The sequence below is a fragment of the Ictalurus punctatus genome, chromosome 23 (genome assembly GCF_001660625.3).
Source record: "Ictalurus punctatus breed USDA103 chromosome 23, Coco_2.0, whole genome shotgun sequence".
NCBI classification, from domain to species: Eukaryota; Metazoa; Chordata; class Actinopteri; order Siluriformes; family Ictaluridae; genus Ictalurus; species Ictalurus punctatus.
In genome coordinates this window covers 2,722,490-2,747,825 of record NC_030438.2, presented here as the reverse complement: position 1 = coordinate 2,747,825, position 25,336 = coordinate 2,722,490, and the positions used below count along the sequence as shown (strand labels likewise).

The following is a 25,336-nucleotide window of genomic DNA, read 5'->3' as shown; positions in this document are numbered from 1 at the left end:
ATACTTTCTTTCCCTGTAAATTGGCTTGTAGGATTGAGGCTGTAGTCTCTCTTGTGTATAATTTGAACCGTCAAAAATCAATACAGATGTTGGAATGCCTGTGTCCGAAATCTGAGTCAGTCCCCAAGAAGTGCTTATTTTTTCATGTACTACTGTACAGTTGCAGTCAAAATTATTCAACCCCCATTGCAAATCAGGTTTATTGTCAAAATTTACAGACTTTCAGCTGTTTGCAATGAACAAATCAAACAAAAGCAATTGAAATAGTTCAACACAACGAATGTTTCAAGTGGTTTCCCCAAATTTAACTGAGAGTTCTTTGCCATGAGGTGCCATGTTGAAATTCCAGTGACCAGTATGAGGGAGTGTGAGCGCGATGACACCAAATTTAACACACCTGCTCCCCATTCACACCTGAGACCTCGTAACACTAACAAGTCACATGACACCGGGGAGGGGAAAATGCCTAATTGGGCCCAATTTGGACATTTTCACTTAGGGGTGTACTTGCTTTTGTTGTCAGCGGTTTAGACATTAATGGCTGTGTTTTGGATTATTTTGAGGGGGCAGCAAATTTACACTGTTACACAAGCTGTACACTCACTACTTTACATAGCAAAGTGTCATTTCTTCAGTGTTGTCACGTGAAAAGATATAATCAAATATTTACAAAAATGTGAGGGGCGTACTCACTTTTATGAGATACTGTAACTGTAAGTGACTCAAATTCTGCAGAGAGAACAGAGACTCCACCATCAATTTTGTCTACTGTAATACTATCAGTATGAAATTTGTCTACTGTATCATTCTACTTTAAGAAAAAAAAAAAATTGTTTTGACTAGATAAGATTCAGAAATGCGTATAGTCTACAGTATGTCCAGTCTCAACAGCAGATGATTAGAATGCAAGATAGTGAGTGTTTAATCTTTTGTACACTTTTCTGGCCACAACTGGCTGTCTGTACTTTTGTGCATACATACTACAATACACTGGTTCCTAGCGAGAACGTTTAGAACAGTGTAACACGGTGATCTTTTTGTAGTTACTTTTACAATATTAACTCAAAATATAGCAGCTGTAAAGCGGTTAGTGGTGAGTGAACGAGATAATTTCTGACAAGATTATGCTAAAAGGTTTATGATTGGTTGTCTGCCCTGTCAGTCAAATGTCCTGTTTCTGACCATTATTATATCTTTATTGACAAAATGTACCAAAACAGTACATGACAACATCATATGTTGTTAAGTTATATGATATTTGACCATTTCTATGTTTACAACAGTAATGTTAGCCTTTCAGAGATCTGCTTTGAGTTTGGGAACCCATGGGACAATGAAAAGCCTCAGTCATTAACATGAGCACATATTGGACACTGCAGGTTACTTGCACAACATGTTTACTGCATTCATTTTTTAGTAAATGATGTATCCTCGCATGGTCACTGCGGTTTAAATGACAAATTTGTTTACATTTTGGGAAGACCACGTACATTCATTGGAATATATTGTGGGTGGGTGCATACAAAAATAATAACTGTGGAAGTCGGAGGAATTGGTCAGAATTCCCACGGGAGAGGGTGGAAGTGGGATTAAAAAATACCCTCTAGTATTGTAGGTTTTGATGGACACGTTAGACACAATATTGTGAAATGATGTGTGCAGTGGTATTGATATTCAAACTCCAGACACTTGACTTTGACCTCCATTCCACCTACTATATCTATAAAAGTGAAATGCGATCACATTCAGTAAGTGATATACAGCACAGTTCTGTAATGGACTACATGATCTACATCCAGTTAGAGCTCATACTTTCTATGTCTCTGCCTGAGATCCCACATTAGAGCTCTGCGTTTAGCAGCAATGTTAGATATTCATTTGCACCAGCAAGTCACTATGTATGCCACAAAGCCAATAACAGGGGTAAACTGTAATTGTGGCCTCTGTCATGCTGAATTTGAACCAGCATCTATGAAAAATCAATAAAGTCGTTGGGACTGTGTATGTCTCTCCGAAGACTTGCAAATCTGTGTGTTAGAACAAAACAATAAAATGGTGCTTCTCTTTTCATCTACTACATCACTAGAAGTGGTCATTTTTTCAATTTCACAGCTGGTGGCTCAAACTCTGTGGAGACAACACAGACCACATCCTCGATTTTGTCTACTATAACACTATCAGTATGATATATGTCTTCTATATCAAAATACTCAGAGGCATTTTAGCATAAAGGGCAGTTTTGACTAGAGATAGATTATGTAGTCCATTGAATAATGTGCAGCTATGTAGCTACATGCTGCCTTTTTACATGTTAGATCTCTACTGTTCTCTGACGATCAATATTTTTTACATTATAAGTGAGACCATCATATGACTATTACAGACATATTAGAGGTTTATTTTTTATCCCACTCCTGTCCACTCTCACAGTTATCTCTGTTTGGACCTGTCCATGGTGTTTTCTAATGAATGTAATTAGTTATATTTTATAAAATATAATTTGTATTTATTTATTTATTTATTACTGTAGCATACCAATGCCCATAGCTTTCTGCTAAATGTATTCTTGTATGGCATCATAAAAATGAACCTAATATTAAAGTATGTTTTTTTAAATGCTTAAAACAACAACAAAAAATTTAGCAAAGTGTTTTGTTCATTTAAAAAAAAAAGCCCTTTAAGTGAGTTTTTCTGAACTTTATTGGAAATGTTCTGGCATTCTTTACCCCAACAATGAAATTCTTCCCCAAAAAATCTACAGTATGATTTCTCTATACTGACACTTACTAATAAGGGTCTCATTTATGTTTAGTTTGTCCTTTTAATTTCTGTTTTTTTTTTTGTTGGATTATGAATTGTTACATATTCACCTTGTATTTGGAGGTCCAGGGCAAGAAAATGAGCAATTTATTGGTGTCTCTGGTCAAATAGCATGCTCAGGTAACATACAGCTGAGATTATTGTCCACAACTGAACTTTCTTCAGTGCTGGCTCTGTTAATGAAACCATTTTTTATATTCCTGGTTTATTCAGTGGTAAGGCTGAGTAAGTCACTATGACTAGAAAAAGAAAAGAAGATAGTCAATTGTTTGCCAAAACTTGGATTATTAAATAAAAGCAGACAAATTAAGGGACAAATGACACAGAGTCATACAACTGGTTCTGACTCTGATGCCTCTTCATAGCTAGGGTTCTTTCTTTGGATTATGAAAAATTAATATGATGAAGAAGACCATTTAGAGTTCACTAGTAATAGTTCATGGCCCAGAAAAATGTCTGGTGATAGCAACTGCATAAATGTAAGATACGTAAGGAATAAAGCATTACACGGCACACAGTTACAGGAAAATAATCAATGATGTTGTGATTGCACCGGACATGAAGCAGAGTTACTGCCCTGAAGCTGATTATTTTCGAATATCATCACAACCTGGAGTGTTTTCTTCACGTCATACCTCAGCAAAAGCCAAGTATTATGTCCAATTTGGTGAATGAATGTATGACAGGTCATACTTTTATCTGTTTATAATTACATTTGATGTTGTGGAACATCCTCAAGATAAATTTCATATATGTATATGTATATATGTATGTATGTCTGTATATATATATATATATATATATATATATATATATATATATATATATATATATGTATATATATTTATATGTATATATATATAAAACATGGTTTTAAGTAAAATTAGGTAGAGATAAAATGGTAGTGTAAAAGTGAATGGCCTTGTGGTGGGGTAGGTGGTGTTTAGTGGGGGGCCCATGCAAAGTCTTTTCTTAGGACCCCCAACATTTCAGGGAGGCCACTGGTTACGCCTTCAGCTGTTTGCACTGTAAGTCACTCTGGAATAAATAGAAAGTTAAATGATAGGCATCTGGTGTCTTACAATGTGTATGTGAACAAAGTTGTTAAGATTCAAATTGCTTCAAACTCCAGACGTATGCTTTTTTTTTTTTTTGTATGGGGTAGAGTTAAAAAGTGCGACTCTTGTGTTGTTGATGACAGGGTTGGAAAACAGATGGTCTCTTTCTCTCTCATCCTGACCTGTGTTAACAGAGTTTGCACAGACTTGTCTTTTAAAGGTTTATCTCTGTGAAGTGTAAACAGAAGAATAAACTCTGAGCTTACCTTCACTGCTTTTAATGGCTGTCTTTTTTTTTTTTTTTTTGCTTTAAGTGACAACTTTTGAAGCTTTCCAGTCTTGCTTTTCAGAACCGCTTATTTAAGTGTTTATTTTTTCTGGCACTTAATCGGCGAAAGCTTCTAATAAACATATTTCGCTGCTGTCATTATTGATGGCTGGCTGGTTTATTATAAAGATGTGTAATGGTCTGAGAGACACGCAAACTGCCGTATCAGATTCAAAGCTGCCATTAGTAACATCAGCATTTGCAAAACTTTAATTGGCCCTTAGGGTGAATATTTTTTTTTTAATAGCTTCTTTAAATACGCCGCTACTGCATGTAATCCGGAGTGTCTGTCATAGTCCATTTTCATCTGCAGAATCACTCAACATGTGTTTTATTCCCAGTGCGCACCACGTAAGGAATGTGTTTGGTCATTTTCTTTTTTGTCTGGCATCTCATAGGAAGTGGTAAAATAAACCATTACATAAGCTTTTTAATAACTACTTACTCCATTTAAATTCCCCCCAAGATTGCATTTTTATTGCCCACTTGTTTATGGCTTTGGAGTGGCTTGTCGAGCCTGATTTATAGGCTTGCCTTAGGCTCTCCTCCCTCTGTAATTTTGGTTCGAAGGCTATTAAAACTTTAGTTTTGAAAGTAAATTTACAGTTGGATAAAAAGGGCAAACACACAAGTCGAGAAATAAAAGGCTTCTGGTTTGACTCAGCTGATATTTCAAATCCGTTTGGAAAAAAAAAAAAAAAAAACAGTTTCCAAACTGAATCAACTCAATGATGTCCAGGTGAGAGGATTCGATACACGGCAAATCTCAAAGTAAACAACGGGGAGCTTTTTTCATTCAGAGACCTTGGACTGTTTAAATAGCTTCAGTGTTGAACCAGAACCATGAAAAGCAAGCTTCTTGTTTTACAGCTGCAGGCAGAAATCCAGAATAAAATGAATTCATACCATGACAACTGTCTAACACAATATCACGGTTCACAGTGCAGCATGGTATCTGCTTACAACTTTCTGTTTTCAAAGATTTCAAGCGCTTACAGAACCTGAAATATACCTACACGCTCAGAAAAGAGGGTACTAAACTATACCTGTCCTCGTTGTTGGGGTGGTGCCCTTATATTTTGTACCTTTTAATGTATCTTTCACTTTGAAATGTGGATATTGTACTTTAAAAAAAATAATTTAAGGAGCATAATTTGACTGTAATTATCTGTCTATGTAAATGATATATACTAAAGGTACACCTTGAAGGTACAACCACAGTGAAAGGAAAAAGTACAGTTTACTATCTTTTTCTCCACTGGAGTACAAATGAAAATGACAAACGATATAAAATATGCAGGAGAATGGAATACATACAAATTAATTACAATCAAGATAGCTAAAAATAGCTAACTTTGCACTTTCGTTCATACAAGCATTCTGAAAGTCAAAACTATAAAATTAATTATTGCCATTTTTCACTGTTAAATTGACTCATCATCACTCGGCATCATGGGTAATAAACACTGTGAATAACATGGTATTGAGACAGTGGAGAAAATACATTTTATGTATTGTCTTAAGATGTTCCGTGTTCCAGTAAGTAACTAGACATGAATTCTAGCATAATCACAAATCTATATTCACATTCATAAAATGTGAAACCTGAATGAAATCTTAGTTTAGATAGTGTGGTTCTCATTGGGAAAACTACACTGCCTACTTTACACCTTTACAGTGTTCCAGTGTTCATGTTCCAATAGCCTTCATGTTACTAATCACTATCAGTAACAGTGACAATCATGATCACAATTCACGTTTGGGTTCAATATCGTAACCCTTTCCGAGTGAGGGAGTGAGGGACTCCAGAAAGTTTAGGGGTGGGGCTAAAAGGAAAAGTCCTATGAATTATGGCTATAAACGTTCGAGACTAGAAGTAAACTGGCATCCTAACTCATAAAGTGACATGTAAAATATGACCTGAATGTATGAATGAAGAATGATTCAGAAATGTCATATGACCAATAATTGTCAAAGATTTATGTTGCATCATAGATCATAGAAGATTTTTTTTCTAAGTTGAGCTGTAGTCCATTCCGGCTACTGCCAGAATATGACACAGTTCTACTGCTGTGGTTCTCCTTAAACCAGTCTGATTCATCCTTATGCTCTGTTTCTGTGTACAGTTTTCAGCACTTGGATAATTTAAAGAATCCACTTCATTAAAACAGTTGAAAGTCTCACCTTTTCTTCAATAATCTCACTGGATGTTGTAGACTTGTAGTTAAGAACTGCAGCTGTAATCATTAAGACTGTCCTGTGCTCATCCCAGATACTAAGTACCCTTTCAGCACTGTACTGTTTTTACCCTTATATCACACTGTAGTATAATTATTTAAAATCCCACTATCCAGTGTCACCTACAGTATGATGGGTTCCATTTTGAGATTCCTCTCTGTTACATCCAAATCCACCACCAATCCTGAACCAGCTCACTCACCCTAATCTTTATGAGATTTAACTATTTTCCCGGGTGCATTTTTGAACATTGTTTTCCCAGTTTGCCATTATTATTATTAGCATGCTTTCTGATTACAATTTGAATTTTCAAATTAAAGCTTGCTGCTTCCACTTCGTGACACTGAAGTTTTTCTTCCTTTTGGAGCTTTTCCTTGCTACTCTCTTAGCTTGCTCATTGGGGATCTAAATATATATCCAAATCCCCGCCTTGTGCCCGATGCTCCCTGGGATTGGCTCCAGGTTCCCCCGTGACCCTGAAGAAGGAGTAAGCGGTAGAAGATGGATGGATGGATATATATCCAAATATGCATTGGGACAATGCATTTTATTAAAAGTGCTACACAAATAAAATTGAAAAGAAAACTAATTCACAAAATCAATTTAGACAATGGTTTATGATGAAATTGTAAATTGTGAGGGATTCTGATGCACTTCACCTCCACTTTCACAGACACTTCAGTAACTATTATTTAACCAAAAGCTGTACTTTGTGTAGATTTACTCTCAGGATAAGAGGTAGACATGAATTTATCTCCTGCAATATGTTCAACTTTGGATGATTAGTTAAAATGACTCATTGAGCTTTTGTTAATCAAGTAATCATGATTTAGAAACTCGATTTATCACCTTCACACCTGATGTTTCTGTTCAGTATTTAAAAAAAAAAAAAAAACAATCTAGACATCATTAGGCTCATATAGACAAAACGACACATTGTGATAAATGGTAATCAAGTTTAATGAAAGTTTCCCCCCTTCTCTCTCTGGTAATTTGCCCTTATTGATCTCTCTGTCTGACTTTCCTCACTGTTGCGTGATATTGCATTAGGAGTGTCAGTAAAAAGTATCAGACATGCTGTTAAAACTGATCAAATTTAGACGTATCTGAAAAAAAAAAGAAATGAAGATGGACAAGCTTGAAATTGTCATGACCATTAAACTTCATTATCAGTTGTGAAGTTTTGATGCCATAAGGTTAATATGAGATGTGGTGTAGAGACAGGGACACACAGCTATAACATGGCTATACACACACACACACACACACACACACACTGACTTATTTCCTCTTCTGTTGCAGAAATTGAGCCGTGGCTCCATCGTTTTAGAGCTGAGGGCACAGTGGATTACTCACAGCTGACCTTCGACCCAGGGCAGAACGAGCTGATTGTGGGGGCGAGGTAATGAACTCTTACTCTCCTAGCATGTCAAATTCAATTCTTAGGTTCTGGTCAGGTCAAATCAACCTCACTTTTCCAAAACACTAACTTTTCCAACCTTATTACAGACACTAAATTAGTGGCATGATGCTGGGATATTGCTAATTTGATCAGGTGTAAAAAAGCTTCATTAACTGGAAATGAAACCATAAATGTGAGCGCATCATTGGTCTCTTTCTATCCATCTCTAAATAACCAGAGTGATGTTTTCGACAGCCTCCTGCAGAATATTGTCACAGACCTGCTTTTCTCAACAACAAAAAAAAAAAAAACAGGAGAGAGAAAAGGAAATTTGTTGGCAGCTGGGAACATCTCCAAGCAATTATTTAGTGACAACTGCGGGTTTGAGATGAACGGGTGTTAACAGTCCACTTCCCCAGAGAAACAGTGCCAGAAGAGTAATTAGTTAGTTTGTTGTTGTTGTTTTTTTTTCCAGGAAACAGGAATCTCACTTTAGAATTAATTCATTGTGGGTTTCTCATTTGCCTTATGCTAAAAAAGTCCTTTGACCTGAAACTAGAGGAAATGAAGTCTGGCTTTTTAACCCACCGCTTCTGTTCAAGTTTTCAATTTGCATTAACTTCCTTACAGTTTTCAGTTTGGGGAACATACTTTTTGAACTCATATTAATGTAGAGAGATGGACTCGAACAGTTCTTGGGGGCGGATTCAGACGTTTTTGTCTGGATTGTAAAGATTTCAAATTATTGATTGTTGATTTGCTGTCGATAAACTTCCACAAAAACATGTGTTGTACTCCTTTACAGCGTGTTAGAGTCTGTGTGAGAGTAGCATTGATTGATTCTAGTTGTAATGCAGTACGAGGCAATCGATAGACGTGTCAATACAGTAAATGGCCCTTAATCACAGTAGTGCATACTCTAGAAATGCTCCTGATTGCTACTTCATCGTGCTGGAGAACCCAGTATTGAGCAGTCCCTCCAGGATTTTGCAATCACAGAAATTTAATGCAAAATCATGCAAACTCTGCAATATTCTGAGGAGCTTGCAATTTTTCTAAATTACCACAGATTTTCTGCAGATTTGGGTCAAGACACGTCATGTGATGTCATCACAACGCACATTCAGTCATAGCCCTGTTCACTGAATACGGGTACAATTAAAAGGTCTCATTTACCTGTTCCAGTAGTGTCTGGCAAACTTCAGATGCTTGAGATTGTTTTTGGATGAGAGTAGAGGCTTTTTTCTTGAAACCCTTCCAAACAACTTGTGGTGATGTAAGAGACTTCGGATTGTAGTTTTGGAGACTTTCTGCAGTTCTCCAGCTGTTATTTTTGGAGATTTTTTGTCCACTCGAACCGTCCTCTTCACAGTGCGTTGAGACAAAATAGACACACGTCCAATTCCAGGTTGGTTCATAACATTTCCAGTTGACTGGAACTTATTTATTATTGTCCTGATGGTGGAAATGGGCCTTTTCAATGCTTGTGCTATTTTCTTACAGCTACTTCCCATTTTGTGAAGCTCAACAACCTTTTGCCGCACACCACAGCTATATTCCTTGGTCTCACCCATTGTTATGAATGACAAAGGGAATTTGGCCTGTGTGTTACTTCATATTTATACCCCTGTGAAACAGGAAGTCATGCTTGAACAATTTCCTGTTAAAGGCACCCAGGTGTACTAAAATTTTTTAAATATCAGTGGGAATATACTTCAAATATATTTCTCATATGAATTCATAGGGGTGCCAATAATTGTGGCACACATATATTTAACAAATATATTTCTTTGATAAACCTGTGCTGTGTTTACAATTGTTTGATATTCATGAAAGCAGAGTATTTTTTTGTGAATTTTGTGAACAAAAGATCAAAAGGTTAAACAATAAAGACAATTTTTCACAGACTTTATTGCTCATATTTACCAAGGGTGCCAATATTAGTGGAGGGCACTGTACCTGCTTATACACCTACATTCAAATATGTCCTCTAAAATACTTTTGTTTGTAAAAAAAAAAAAACACAAAACAAAACAAAACCAAAAAAAAAAAAACACAAATCAACAAACAAACAAAATAACCTCCAGTCTTACCTGAACGGCTAAGGATGGAATTCATACTCCTTAGATGAGTTATCCCATAACTGTTCATTTAATCATGTTAAAATTTTTGACTAACGTGGGTAGCGACATTTTATTCTTTAGTTTAATTATACCAAGTACAGAAAGCTTCTTTTTATTGCATTTTAAACACTTTGACAGTGATCGAACCCAATGTGAAAATCATGCAAAAAATGTCTGACAAAATGAGTTGTTTAGTCATTCTAACATTGATCCTTATCACTCTAGTGTGTCAGTTAGTTACTTCAAATGTGGGGAGTTTGGTATGTGGTGTGTGGTATAAAAGGGAGGTGGAGCATGACACTCAGAAACAGCTTCTCCGTTATTGTGTGCAGACATTTTTAAAGAAGCTCCAAACACCACACATGAATTTTCTCAAGACCTTTGGTTCTTAAAGCTTTGTAAACAAGCTCTGATGCGAGGTCTAATAATAAAATAATAGAGGTCTGTCTATAAATTATACAAAAGCAATAGTAAATTATTGTCCTTGAAGTTTAATTACTTTCTTTCTCAGCACATAGTTGATTGACTTTCATATCAGACTCCGGAGGTCTAAAGTTTGATTCGGACATTGATTCTAAACCGGAGGTTACAACTGTCCCTTATTCGTTAGCTCTGTTAGCATCGTAGGTCCAGTACAAACCGAAATAAGCACAATTTAGACAATAAAATATGCATTGGCACATTGGATACATTTGAGATAATGGGTTATCTACTGTTTCAGGTTTTTTTGTTCTTTAAAATTGTGTTTAATGGACACACTGGTATAGTGAAGAACTGATAGATTGGCAAATTAAAGGTAATTGTTGTAGGTATATTGCTACTACAGTATATCTAAAAAAAAAGAGAGAAAAAATGAGACGTTGCTAAATAGGGAAATGGATATACGTTAAAATGGCTAACTGGATAATACACCTGTGGAGAAGTTAAAAATGTTGAGGAACATTCAATTATTCCACACTCATTTGCAGAGAGTTTAAATAAGTTTAAAGTTTCATAACCTCGTCCTTAAATGAAGCAGCCATCCAACAAAGGTCTGCTTTTTAAAAAAAATCATAATTCCTCTGTTAGTAAAGTCACCCAGGTTTGTCTTTTCTCTCCCTTTTTTTTTTCAGAAATCATCTCTTCAGGCTGCATTTGGAGGATCTCTCATTGATCCAGGTGTGAAAACCAGTAGGCTTTTTCTCATTTTCTCTTTTCCTTTAAGCCTCAAAGACATCAGGTCAGCCTCAGATGCTTTGTGCACGGCAAAATTACACTGGCATTCAGAGAGTCTATGGAGCGAGGGAAAAAAAAGTGTTGCAGAGTCTGAAAAAAAAAGGTGTGTTGCAATTGGGAATACAGGCAGTTTAAATAAAAGCAAAAACAGGCAAGACTTAATGGGACAGTGTATATTCTGATGTTTGTAGTAATTTCAGCTTTATATGAGATGACAGTTGAGGCAAGTCCTAAAGACGATTCAGTTACAGGCTGCAGAAGAAGAATGCACCTGAAATAGACTTGTTCTCTTATATAGGAAAGTACAGGCATTGTTTTTAGTCTCTACTCATTCATCACTGTTTATATATTCCTCCCAACTATTCGAACTCAGCAGTTTCCTCTCAAGGAGTGTATATTAGTGAACTGTACAGGTTTTTGCTGCTATTGTGTGGCTGCAATTTGATCTTTGTCATCATTCCCCCTGCAGAGTTAAGCATCTTATAACCCTGTGGGTAGCCATGCAAACATTTAACACCTTTGGGAAATCATTTGGACTTTCTCCCTGTCAACAAAGGACTCCTCTGAAGCTCCATATGGGAGAAACAGTGACTGTTGAGACTTGTAAAGATTATGTAAAATACTGGCCTCCCACAGCTTAGAGTTAGGTTGTTGTAGTCAAGCATGCCCAGAGAAAACAAGATGAGTCTTGAACATTTGCTGATTAGTTTCTGCTTTGCTTCAATCCTGCTCCAGTCTGTGCTTCTGATAATCGTTAACATCTCTTCCTATCAGTTGGGGTTAAGTCTAATTCGTCTCACCTGTGTGTTGTTCTATTGTCATGTCCAGTATTGATTTTTCCCTACTTGTGATTTGCCATTTATTTAATCATCTATAGCATTTTCACCATTTCAGGTTTAAGGAGAGTATGAGTGGGCGTTACTATATTACCAACATGACCAGTCGGGCATCGTTTGACGGTTTTGTGCAGAATTTCATCCTCCCCAGCAGAATCCAGCTCCCTTCACATGCATGTTACAGAGTAGGCATACTCAAGATTTCTGTTGTTTAATAAAGATTTCTGTTGTTTCCGTTCAGAAGAAGTGACTGAATAGGCTAATGTACTCGCAGTGAGAAGTCAGATTCCACTGGGAAATTGGCATTCAGCTAAAAACCACTTCTGGTCTAATTAGATTTTTTTTTGGCATCCCTAATAAATATAGTTAACTGATGCGACTTATATACTTATCTAATGATAGCTAAATTGAACAACCAATGATAGATTTTAATTCATAGTAATAAACTCAAAACATTCTCTATTTAGCGAGTGTACCCTGTCAAGAGCGTATGAGATGGGGAAGAGGTGGGGCTTCCAGGCAGTGTCAGTTAATATTTGCGAGTTCAACATGCAAATCATTCCAGATTAAGATTAGGAAGAAAAAGACTGGTCTGTTGGTTTTATTTATTTATTTATTTATTTATTTTTATGATAACCTGTACAAGTGTTAGAGGGTCTGGTAATATAATATAATTAGACAAATTGTCACTGGATATTGTAGCAGTGTAATATTATGTAGAGACAATTAAATTGCTATAACGCACAAGCCTAGTTGTTATCCTATTTCAGTTTAAATACCTATTTAGTAGGGTTCCACATTTTTCCAGCAGTTCTGGAGTGTGATTGCTTGTTGCTTGGTTCCTAGGTTTCAAATTTTCCTGTAGCCTTTTTTAACATGGATGCAGCAAAAATCGTATACTGTGACAGTACCTACTGCATTCGTTTTAGTACCTATTGCTTGGCCGTTGATACAGTACATGCTGATCACTGTATACGTATGTGTGTAGTATGAATAAAATCTGGACATGCTACATCTGCCATGTTGGCATTGTCATATGACCTACAACTTAAAAAGAGCCAACACACCATTTTTATCATTTTTATTTTTTATTTTATTTTAGTCTTCCGCCATTTTATTTATTCTGACAGCTCTTCCATGCCAGACCTGTTGCCCTATGGAATAGCGCAGTGTGCATTGCTTCTGTACTGCAGAATCTCAGTGGAAGCAGTAGGTCATCCCGGTATTTCTCATCTACTGTTTTATGAATACTGAGAATTTGGACATACTACTCCTTTGACATACTTCTTTTCCCCTACCGTATAGTAGAGTAGTAGGGATATTCGGATGCAGCGCTTGTGCTTGTTTATTGGTCTATGCTTCCCAATCTGGGCTTCTCAGTCCTTGTTACTCGGTCCATGGATTGAAGCTCTTGTATTTCAGACAAATTGGCTCAATCGTGCTCCAGTTCTGCCAGTTCCATGCTCCTGATCGTTCTCAGCACCTGTTCCTTATCATTAGTATTATGTGTAATTTGTCTCACAAAGTCTCACACTTTTTCTATTGTTTTTCGAGTTCCATCTTATATATGTTCTTTGTACATATTATTCCAGCAGGTCTGAGGTTTGGTAGCTTGTTCCTTGTTTCCTTGGCTTCCAGGTTCTTAGTGTCCTAATGACTTGTCAAACTTGTCCTTGTTTTCTGGTCCATGTACAGTATTCTAATCTGTGTTTCTTGGTCCTTGTTTCTTGTCATTGGATCTGGGCTCATGTATCCCAATTCTCATTTCCTAGTCTGTGTTACACTGTCTTTGTTAGTCTGTCCTTGTTTCTTGGCCTTTGTTTTTCAATCCTTGTTCGCCGCTCTGGGTTTTTTTTATAGTCTTTGTTTCCTGGTCCTTGTTTCATGGTTTTTTTTTTTCTTCTCTGTCCACATTTCTGTTATATTTTCCTAGTTTTTTTCTTTTCATTCAATTTTAGTTTGGCCATCAACTGTGCGCATCCAGTAAGCATCGTGGGGAATTTGTCTGTGTTCTGTTGTTGTCATAGTTTAACTTTGTGTGTTTTTTTTTTTTTGCACATATTGTTCTAGTAGTTCTGAGGTGTGATTTCTTGTTCCTTGTTTCCTTGGTTCCCAGGTTTTTAATTTTCCAGTAGCATGTTAGCCTTGTCCTTAATTTTTTTGGTCCATGTTTCACAATCTGGGTTTCTCAGTCTGTTTTACTCGGTCTGTGGGTTTTGACTCTTGTATCTCGGTCCTCATTTCCCAGCCTGTATTTGTCAGTCTATCTTTCCTGCTTATTGTTTCCTGACCTTTTATTTTCTTGTCGGCCACTCTAGATTTCTTAGCCTTTGTTTCCTGGCCCTCTTTTTTCCGTGCTAGTTTTTTGGTCCTGGTTTCTTAGTACCCATTTTCCTGGTTCTTTTCTCCCAGTCCTTGGTTCGTGTTACTTGGCCCTAGATTTTTTCTGGTTCCTTCTAGTCTATGTGTTTTGGTTCTTCTTTCCCACTTCTTGTTACCTAATCCGTGTTTCCTGTTCATTGTCTCTGTTTATTTTTTTTATTACTTTTTTCTTTATTAATGTTGTACCTTGCTAATCATAGTTTCTAGTTAAGCCCTGCCTGTTGCTTTTGAGCTTGATTTACCAGGTTTTTAATTTGGTTTACATATTTAATTACACTAAACAGGACTTCGGATTATGAGCCGTGTCTTGGAGTCAGTTCTTGAAAATGAAAGACTTTGTAATTCCATCTAACTGCCCCTGGCAACCCATACATTACAGGTTCATTTACTTTAGCAAAACCTAATGCTTCTTTACCAAAGGGTGTATGTGCTGTATGTACCATAAACTGAGTGAGGAACAAGATATGGGACCATAGAAGAAGATAAGTGACAAGAAAATACAATAACATAAGATATAACAATGCAAGAAATACAAAGCTGTTTGATACACTATACAATAAGCTTTGCAAACATTGAGTGTAGGTCAGCAGCAAAACAGGCAGTAAAACAGATTACATCAGAATATCTAGTAAAAATGACTGTTTTGTCATTGCAATGATGGATTGTGTGATCGTTGTAAGCTTACTCCTTAACCTCTGCAGATGAAATGGCAGTCCATGTGTGCAATAGAAAAAAAGTCCTGTGCACATGAGTAAAATGCAATGTGTCACATGTAAAGAGGCTGAGTAGAATGAGGAAGATGAAAGATGAAGAGAACAGTTTTGATATTAATCCAGTCTGAACAGCCCTCTGGCAGACAAGTTAATTGGTTTGATGGCCTAATGGAAGTAGCTGTTCATGAATCAGGGAGAATTGAACAATCCAAAGGCTGGGTAGACCGCAGTACCTACTTTCCTGTCTATGACTACTCTTAGCCTCAAATGCTCTGCTCATGGGATAAGGAACTATATAGTTTAATAATATATTTTGCACACTTTTCTGGACACAACCTTCAGGGTCAAGAAATCTGCAATTTGATTGGTTCCCTGCATTTCCCTGTGTACACATGTCTGTGCCCTGGTTTTTAGCAGGAAAATACATTTTTGCATATAGTGACTGGATTTACAAGTTTGCTGTATCTCAACTTTAAAATATAATTTAAACATTAGAGACTCTTTAGTGAAACTAGAAATTTGTCTTGTGAGACTAGACTAAGGTAGAGAGATGGTGATGCTACAGACCCAGATGCTCATAGACCCTCTCTATGATGCTTCTGTAGAAGCTGTTAAGAATGTGCCATCACATATATGTACTTGTATGTAAAAGGGTTGCTCATATATCCTGCTTTCATTTGGTGTATAAATAAGAGCTGTGTCTCAGGATGCATAGTTATGTACTATTCTAGACCTATGGATAAGTATTTTTTGTATACCGGTGTCATGGCTATTGTAGAGTACTATATACTCTTAAGTGTTGTTTTGATTTGAGAAGCAGCTAAGGACAACAGTCATGATGACAGTGGCAAATTCTAAAGAGAAACTTAAAAACTTTAAGTTTTTCTGTGTGTTTAACATCTCACTACTCCTGTACAGCAACCAATTATTGTTGCAGAATAGCTTATATACGATATATACTGTTAATTATATAGGGTTATATAGTCATGTGTAAAATACAATCCAGGTCTGGGGGCTCCTGAGTGGCCCAACAGAAAAGTGTTCGCCCTGGCTTTGGGAGATTGCAATTTCAAATCCCACAGTCATCCATGACTGAGAGCCAAAGGAGCAAAATTTGCCATTGTCTCTGGGTGGGTAGGGATGACCGTCTGTTTTATTCTTTAAACACTAACACTAGTGGACATCTTTGAGCTCATGTATGCAGAAGAGGGCAGATAGCTCTTTCCTCCAAGCATGTTTCCACCATTGTGCAGAAAGTGGAAGCCACTACAGGGCAATGGTCACCAACCCTGTTCCAGGAGATCTACCTTCTCGAAGACTTTAGCTCCAACCATAATCGTGCCCACCTGACCATCTAATCATTGCTTTAAGAAGTTCTTGATCAACTAAAACAGGTGTGTTGGATTTTGGTTGAAGATGAAACCTTCAAGAAGGTAGATCTCAAGGAAGAGGGTTGGTGACCACGGCACTAGGGTTTCTTGGCTGTCTTGTAGTTGTTGGTGGTAGAAGGTACAGTATGTGCTTTGAATTGACTGATGTGTAATATAACACATAATATAAGGTAGAGTGCTTGGGAACAGACAATGTGAAATCTATTATTGATTTTCTTACATGGTGAATGGTTTAGAAGCAGTGATGTGTTAAGTTTTAAGATTGTATTTAGACTACATATTTCAGCATCCTGCCTACTCACATATAAGCTCCAGTACTGAAGGTGCTATATAAAAAATAAATCACTTGATGCTGGTCAGTGTTAAAATTGTATTATTATTATTATTATTATTATTATTATTATTATTATTATTATTATTAGGCAAATACTTTTTTTTAACTGAACAACTGACTTAAAGGTGAGCAGAATTCAGTAGAAGCAATAGACTTAAGGGAGGGCCTGCCAGACTTTGAACTCACAAAGGAAAAATTAAACCCGTAAATCTTTATGTATATTCATTTTTATAATTAAGATGTGATCTTCAATGGCATACAATATTTTTCATTTTATTAAAATTGTATGTGTTGATTTTTTTGATTTTTTTTTTTTTTAGTTTAAATTTCTTTCATCAGTGTGTTGGTCTGTTTTTACTCTGTTTAACACTAGATTGCTAGAATACGGAGATGCTTTTGACATGCTTTTCTGCTCACCATGGTTGTAAAAAGTGGTCAATTTGTTATTTTATTAATACATTTATGAGTGGACGTATTTAGTTCAAAATTCTTTCATCTATTTTTACTCTGTTTAACATTGGCTTGCTAGATTACTGAGATGCTTTTCTGCTCACCATGGTTGTAAAGAGTTGTTAATTGAGTTAATGTAGACTTCCTAGCAGCTCAAACCACTCTGGCCATTCTCCTCTTACCTCTCTCACCTAGTAAGTGCTTTGACCCACATAACTGCCACTTATTGGATGTTTTTTTGTTTTGCGTATCATTCTGTGTAAGCTATAGAGACCGTTGTGTGTGAAAATCCTAGGAGACCAGTAGGTTTTGAAATACTCAAACCTGCCCATTTGGCAACAACAACCAATTATGCTCTGAGAGTATACACATGCATATACAGGTCTATATATTTATGATGCTATATTAATGCTCATTTATCAGGCAGGTTAGGCTTTTTTAGTGACATTTGTTTTAGTGACATTTGTGTTTTCGTCCAGCTGTGTCTGCCAGGTTGTCTGAAATGCAATTGCAGATAGAGTTCACACTTGTATTGATTGAGTCAGAGGCTTGATATCATAATTTACTGTGGCTCTGGTTCTCTAGTAGATACCCTGGCAGCATTAAGAAATAAAGTTCAGATCAGAGGAGCAGTCTGGAGACAATAATATGATGTTTAGCCGATCCAGAGCTGTGCCTGTGCTTGGATTATATTCTTTGAAAGCAAGGTTAGTAGAAAAGGAAGGTATGAGTCAGAGAGAGTTTAGGAAGCATTACTCCTTTCTCTTACAGGAGAGGGCTGGGACACTTTCTGTGTGAAGTGTATTAGAGTAAAGTGTGCTACGGCGCAGTTCAGCTCTGGCTCTCTTGCTTCTCAGCTGAAGCGAGATGGGTTTCGGAACCTCAGGACTCGAGGTTGGCCGCTGTCGAGGCAGCCAGCCGGCTCAGATCCTGGGGGTCCTGTATGGATCTGGAGGGGTAATTGGAGATGAGCGCTACCCTATCTCAGTCTTTCCTCTGGATCCAACACCTTCGCTTCCGGGTTAAAAAGATGAAGGGAAGGTGATTCCAGAGGGGGAAGCCAGTGCATAATTTTTATGGGAATGGAGCACGCTGCCCGTATATATAAATATATATAAATATGTGTGTGTGTGTGCAAGATGGGCCAGCTTTGTGAAATTATATTTAAAATGATAATCAGTGCCGAAAAGGCAAAAAGAATCAGTCATGAGGGGCCGCGGGGGGAGGTATCAGGGGACAAGAGTTTGTTAGGCAGTTAGCCCCCAGTATTACTGTAGGGCTTACCTAGTCAATGTCGTCCCAAGTTTTCAGTTTCTCTGGTCAGTGAGCTATCACGGGGCAACAAAAATCAGATTTTTTACCTCCAACAAAATGTGGAAAGTTAACATCACTAAAGACCATCTGACAGTATGGAAGCTACTGCCAAATGTGTTGCCATGGGTTCTTTCCTCCATAGAAAATGGTACTGGGTCTAGTTCATAACCGCGCTGGTTCCTTTGTGACTCCAGGGCATCTATGTGATCTATTTATCACCCTCAGTCGGAACCATGAAAACTGAGTCTTGACCTTAGGGGAACCAGCTCATAGATTCATGTTAAACACTGGGAACATCAGTGAGAGCCAATAAACTGAGCAATGGCTACAGCCCTGGAGTTCTTACAGGAACATTTCTCAGCAAGGTTGGCTCCTTCTAAATTGGAGTCTATGTGGCCGCCATTTTTTCCAGCCACGCCCCTATTGATGGAGCCTTGTGACAGGCTATACCCTCAGTATAACAGTGTGGGTATACTCTTCTTTGACTTCCCTTTGAAAGGGAATGTCTGGGCTATGTGTGTAACCCTGTTCCCTGAGAAGAGAAAGAGACGTTACATAGCTTTGTCATACTGGGGCACGCCTGTGAATTGCATCTTCGCTTCAGATAATAGAGGCTGATTGCGTGGTTCACATGTGTCACTTTCTAGTCACGCGATGCATGCAATTGTTACGACACCTGACCACGGCAGGCGTGATTTCACACAGTTATCAGTCACGCGCGAGGACGCTTCCCACAGCATGAAGCTCATGCAACATCTCATTCTCTTCTCAGGGAACAGGTTTACATGCGTAACCCAGGCGATCTTGGTGATTGTGATCGTGCCATGCTTGTTGGTGCCAGATGAGCTGGTTTGAGTATTTTAGAAACTATTGGTCTCCTGGGATTTTCAGGATCAGCAGTATCTAGAGATTACACGGAATGGTACGAAAAGCAAAAAGCATCAACTGGGCGTCAGTGCTGCAGGCAGAACTGCTTTGTTGACGAGAGAGGTCAGAGGAAAATGGCCAGATTGGTTTGAGCTGCCAGGAAGGATAAAATAACTCACATAATTACTCTTTACAACTGTTTTGAGCAGAAAAGCTTCACAGAATCCACAAAACATCAAACCTTGAGGCGGACGGGCTACAGCAGCATATGATCACATTGAGTCCACTCCTGTCAAACAAGAACAGGTCTCTGGGGCTACAGTGGGCACAGGACAGTTTAAGATTGGAAAAAGCACTGGTGGGTTAATCGTTTAAAATGTGCCAGTTGTTTTAAAGTAGATTTTTAAGGTGTTTAAGTTGACTTGTCTTTAAATGCGATTTTCTCCTTTACACTTTTGGGCGTAACCAGACATTGAAATGTTAGACCTTTAGATTGAGATATATACAAATAAGACTGCAACATACAGTATGTTCAGGAAAGCCTGTAGTTTTCAGAATTAAATATAGTAGAAACTGTAAACATTTGTCCAAGCTTTGGAAAATGGCCGCTGACTGTTGATACACCAGGGATTTCACGCAAAAGTAAAAAATAGAATCAAGCATGTAGTCAGAACATTTCTGTAGTTAAACATGAAGTGAATTAATATCAGTTATTCCAGTTCATGTTCAAGAATTATTTTACTGCAAAATTGCTGCAGTAGGAATTGTGGGAGTGTAGCAGTTCAGGGTTCTGTGCTACTGACTGATCTGCATCGAGCTTTCCATTCAAAAGCTCACAGCTATAACGTGTGGTACAGCTCAGATGTATTCAGTATTATTCTGCATGCTGTTTACCCACCTAATGATTTTTACATTTCAGTGTTACATTTTCTTCTGGCATGAATACGCTCTTTACAAAAAGGTGAAGGTTTGTGCGATACCTACTGCAACCATTTAAAATATGAAAAAGCATTATATAAGTCTATTTACAGCCTGAGGGATCAGGTTTACAACAAAATCTTATTGCTTCACATAGTGTATGTTTTAGTGCACATCTTTTTTTGGATTAAATGTTTTTTTGCCCTCTAGCAGTGTAATTTTTGTCCTATTTTAATATGCCAATTTGTTAATGTTTTATTGGTAAGTGTGTCACTGTAGCAGTTATAGTAGTTTTCCCACTTGTTAATGTGTTAATGGCAGGTGTGATATCACCTGTATAGTCTTTTATAACAAACCTTTTTGTCATAATGTCTGCTTTTTCAGTTTTGATGTTAAGTTGACATAATACCCGAATCATGTAAGGTTGATTTTTGCTGACATAAGGTTGACTTATGACAAGGCTGATATACAGTACATACAAACTAAATTTATAGTACTTCTGGTATGTCAGAGTCAGATAATGCTGATGATGTCAATCATCAAAATGTAACTTATTATAATGACTTATTATGAAACTTTATATTCCAGGCTATCTACCTGTATATCAACTCTGATGCACTATGAAAGAGTACTATTGTCAGGTGGGGGTTTCCTCCAGGTACTCCATTTTCCTCCCCCAGTCCAAACACATGTTTTAGGCTGATCGCTATTTCCAGATTGTCCGTAGTGTGTGAATGGGTGTGTGAATGGGTGTGTGAATGTGTGCCCTGTGATGGGTTCACAACCCGTCCAGGGTGGGGTCACCCTTATGGGATAGATTTTCAAACAGGCAGAATCAAGGTCAGAACACAGACAGAAGTCAGTCAATGTGCAGAGTAAACTGGGCAAAAGACAAAGACATAAACCAAAGAACCAGAATCACAATTGTAACCATTAATGCTGTAACAGAACAGTAAGGCTTGGTACTGAGCATATACTTCGAAATGTAGTGGTGGAATGAGTTTCCTTTTAAAATCTGGAGTGTGCATGACTAATTGAGATCGCAATCTCTCTCTCTCTCTCTCTCTCTCTCTCTTTCTCTCTCATATATATATATATATATATATATATATATATATATATATATATATATATATATATATATATATATATATATATATATATATATATATATATACACACACACACACACACAGTATCTCACAAAAGTGAGTACACCCCTCACATTTTTGTAAATATTTGATTATATCTTTTCAACACTGAAGAAATGACACTGTGCTACAATGTAAAGTAGTGAGTGTACAGCTTGTGTAACAGTCTAAATTTGCTGTTCCCTCAAAATAACTCAACACACAGCCATTAATGTCTAAACCACTGGCAACAAAAGTGAGTACACCCCTAAGTGAAAATGTCCAAATTGGGCCCAATTAGCCATTCTCCCTCCCCGGTGTCATGTGACTTGTTAGTGTTACAAGGTCTCAGGTGTGAATGGGGAGCAGGTGTGTTAAATTTGGTGTCATCGCTCTCACACTCCCTCATACTGGTCACTGGAATTTCAACATGGCACCTCATGGCAAAGAACTCTCTGAGGATCTGAAAAAAAGAATTGTTGCTCTACATAAAGATGCTCTACATATTCGTGGAAGGCACTGTAGTTGGTTGGGAAATACCAGTACTATCTCCAAATTCTCTTTGAAATATACCTGTAGCTAAAAGCCCTAGAATAGAGATCATCTAAAAATGCACTGAAAAAGAAATCGACTCATGATCCACTCCTCACTCAGCATAGAGTTTCCAGTGGTGCTAAAAACATCCACAAAGCTGCATGAACCAAATCAATCATTAAATATTCTTTTATACACTTTTCTACCACTTTTACTACCACTTCTTGCATGCGCATGGTCAAGAGCATGAGAAGATATACACACATCCTCTGGACTATATAAATGGTTCATGGATATTCTTTCAGAATCACTGCGTAGTGTGTAGCATCCGAGTGAAGTTCATTGTGTTTCCCTCGATGTGCCTTGACCCTTGCTTTGTTCCTTGGATGTATTTGCTGGATAACCCTTTGGCCTTGATATCTGAGATAATATTGTGTTCTGACCTCTGCCTGCCTTCTTGACTCCGATCTCTTGATTGTGTCTGCTTGATGTTTCATTAAATCTTTTACACATGGATCATGTGTCTGAGTCCCCTATGTTGCAAAAACACTTTAGGATGTGCAGTTATAGGAAAATAATTAACATCGCACCACCCCAACGTCGATTTATTTTCCTATAGATCAGCATAACTGTTACCAAGAATCTTCTCACAGAGGCTGGTTCCATTTAAAACTCTTGCTATCAGGATGCACAATGTTTTTTCCCCACTTTTATCCTCAGAATCCTTTTTTTTTCCTTCTACAGCTTTGTTTATTCTGCTGCATACTGTACCAATGCTCCTATAGGCACTGATTAATCGCCGAGAAGAATATGCATTGTATTCAGATTACACTGTGTTGTGAGCTAAACTGCCCACTCTACTTTCCTCATCTATTCAGCAGCAGAACTGGTTCCTGAAAGCAGGCTAGATAATAAATCTGCCATTAATAAGCCACCAGCTGAGAAATAAATGTCCTTTTTTCTCTTTCCCTGCATTAATTCTCCATAAGGTGAAAGCTGTGTCCCTGGTGCTGTGTTAGTCTGGAGTATTGTGACTGATGCAGAATGAATGAGGATTAGCTGAGGGTGAAGATAGCTTGTCCCTTGACATTGATACACTCTCATGATTGTAAATGAGTCAGAATTGAATAACGTGAATGGTTAAGTTTAAGGTGAGGGGCAGGGTTGGCACTCTGAGCTTTAATAACACTATATTCATATTCATATCAAATACAACTAAATCACTCTGACTCACTGGTACTGCTGGAAATGATGTGAGACCTATTTGTACATCTGTTTGAGTGTTTTTTTGCAGTTGATGCATAATGGTGATTCTCTTAAGATGGTGGTGTTATTGTATGTGGGTGTGGCGGAATGTTCAGTCCCTCCATGATTTTGCGATCGCAGAAATTAATGCAAAATCAAGCGAACTCTGCAATATTCGGAGGAGCTCGCAATTCCCTTTCAAAGGGAACTTCGACGTTGCGTTTAGCATAACACTATGGGGAGCGCCTCTCGCACGTGACCGGCATCTGAAGCTTATGTAAAATCATGCCTATTTATAGTCGCGCACGAGGGCGCTCCCCATATTGTTATTCTAAACGCAACGTCTCGTTCCCTTCTCAGGGGACAGGGTTACATGTGTAACCCAGACGTTTTTCAAAATTACTGCAGATCACTGTAAAAGACGGTGCAAAACAATTTTGTGCAATTGCGTTTTGGCCAATTCATGTAGTTTTCCACAAAAAAAGCTGCAGCAAAATCAAGCATCTATGACCGCAACAATCACAAAAAAACACGAAATCCTGTATGAACTGAATGTTCAGGAAAAATGAAGACAAATTAAGCAAACAAGAAGCCCATTTCCTTTTGAAACAGGAAGTCAGATTGATGGCATTGACTGATTTACACATTATCCAGTAGCATGCAAAGTACACCAAATCACTGCCAAATCCACACATCCTTGACGGTAGCTTATCAAACTTAGCTATATTTGGAAAACAGTGAAGAACTTAACAAGAGCATTTTTTGAACTGTGGAGGATTTTCTCACCCAGACCTGTTGATTTTAATAAGGACGATATCGTAGAACAGTAACTCTGAACCAAGGTCGACTGTCATTGGAGACTCTGACGCATCTTAGTGGTAGATAAAATTATATTATTTACTCTTAATGATGGAGAAGAAAAGATGGCGTATAAAGACAGAATTGCTTTCTCGACAGTCTGATGTTGCGATATTCCAGCATCAAACAGCCCCAAGATGGGCAGAGGTAGCTCAGTGGTTAGGACGTTTAACTACTAATTGGAAGGTCATGAGTTCAAATCCCAGCACTGCTAAGCTGCCACTGCTAGACCCCTGAGCAAGGCCCTTAACCCTCATCTGCTCAGTTGTATAGATGAGATAAATGTACATCGCTGTCAATAAGTTTGTCTGCCAAATGCTGTAAATGTAAAGTTGGCAAAAGACTCTTCCAAAAAGTGTATGTCACATAACCATGAGTTTGTATAAGTGACCCCTCTTCAAAATGGCTGAGATCCATTTTTTTCTCAACTATGGGATAGCTAGAAAATGGAATAAAATGTGGGAAGATGCACAGCCAAACATGTATAGACAAACCATGTTTGCTGCGACAGTAATAAGGTTCTACGATAGAGGAAGATCTGCCCCTGGGGGTGGGACATAAAGTCTGTTCTAGAGAGCATTTAATTGGAAGAATGTCTTGTTTAAATATTTTTTTAAGGGGAAAAAAAGGATTTCACCAAAACCATTTTTTTGTATTTTTTGCTAGATGTAAAATCATGTTGATGTCCACAGCACTAAGAGACAGGGGGGCGGGGGGGGGCGCTCTGAAACATCAATTTCGATTTCAGGGGCACCTTTAATAATAAAGCCACTATGAAATGTTTCTGCATGCCGAGAGAAGGATAAGATGATAAACCCTAATATGGTTCATCACAGTTTCCTCCTTTTTGTTGTGTATATATAAAGCTGTCATTATGTTTAATGGTTTTACTGTGTCAGCTGGAGGTTTTGTAAGCCTCAATAAATTATCTCATTATCTGATTTTTGAGACTATTTCCTTACTTTCTTTTTTCTTTAAAACAATCACACAGGTAAGGTATAATTTCTGTGCAAGGTATAATTTCTGAATTAGAATGAGATAGAAATAGCATTTTGAACTTTACATTCTATACTTCCACTTTCACATTCAGATTAAATGGCAGAATCTCAGCCCTAGATTGGATTTCATTAATTTCCCCCTACAATTAGCTGCTGCCGGTGAAAACGATTACTTGCACTAA

At 37.6% G+C, this 25,336-nt stretch overlaps 1 protein-coding gene across 1 annotated transcript in view; it reads left to right on the top strand.

The window, feature by feature from the left end:
• sema5a (sema domain, seven thrombospondin repeats (type 1 and type 1-like), transmembrane domain (TM) and short cytoplasmic domain, (semaphorin) 5A) overlaps positions 1-25,336 on the top strand; it is a 231,168-nt gene that overhangs the window by 65,619 nt on the left and 140,213 nt on the right. Inside the window, exons 3-4 of the mRNA XM_053674919.1 lie at positions 7,747-7,846; positions 11,082-11,127. Coding sequence (XP_053530894.1) covers positions 7,747-7,846; positions 11,082-11,127 — 146 coding nt within the window. The remainder of the gene's footprint in view (positions 1-7,746; positions 7,847-11,081; positions 11,128-25,336) is intronic.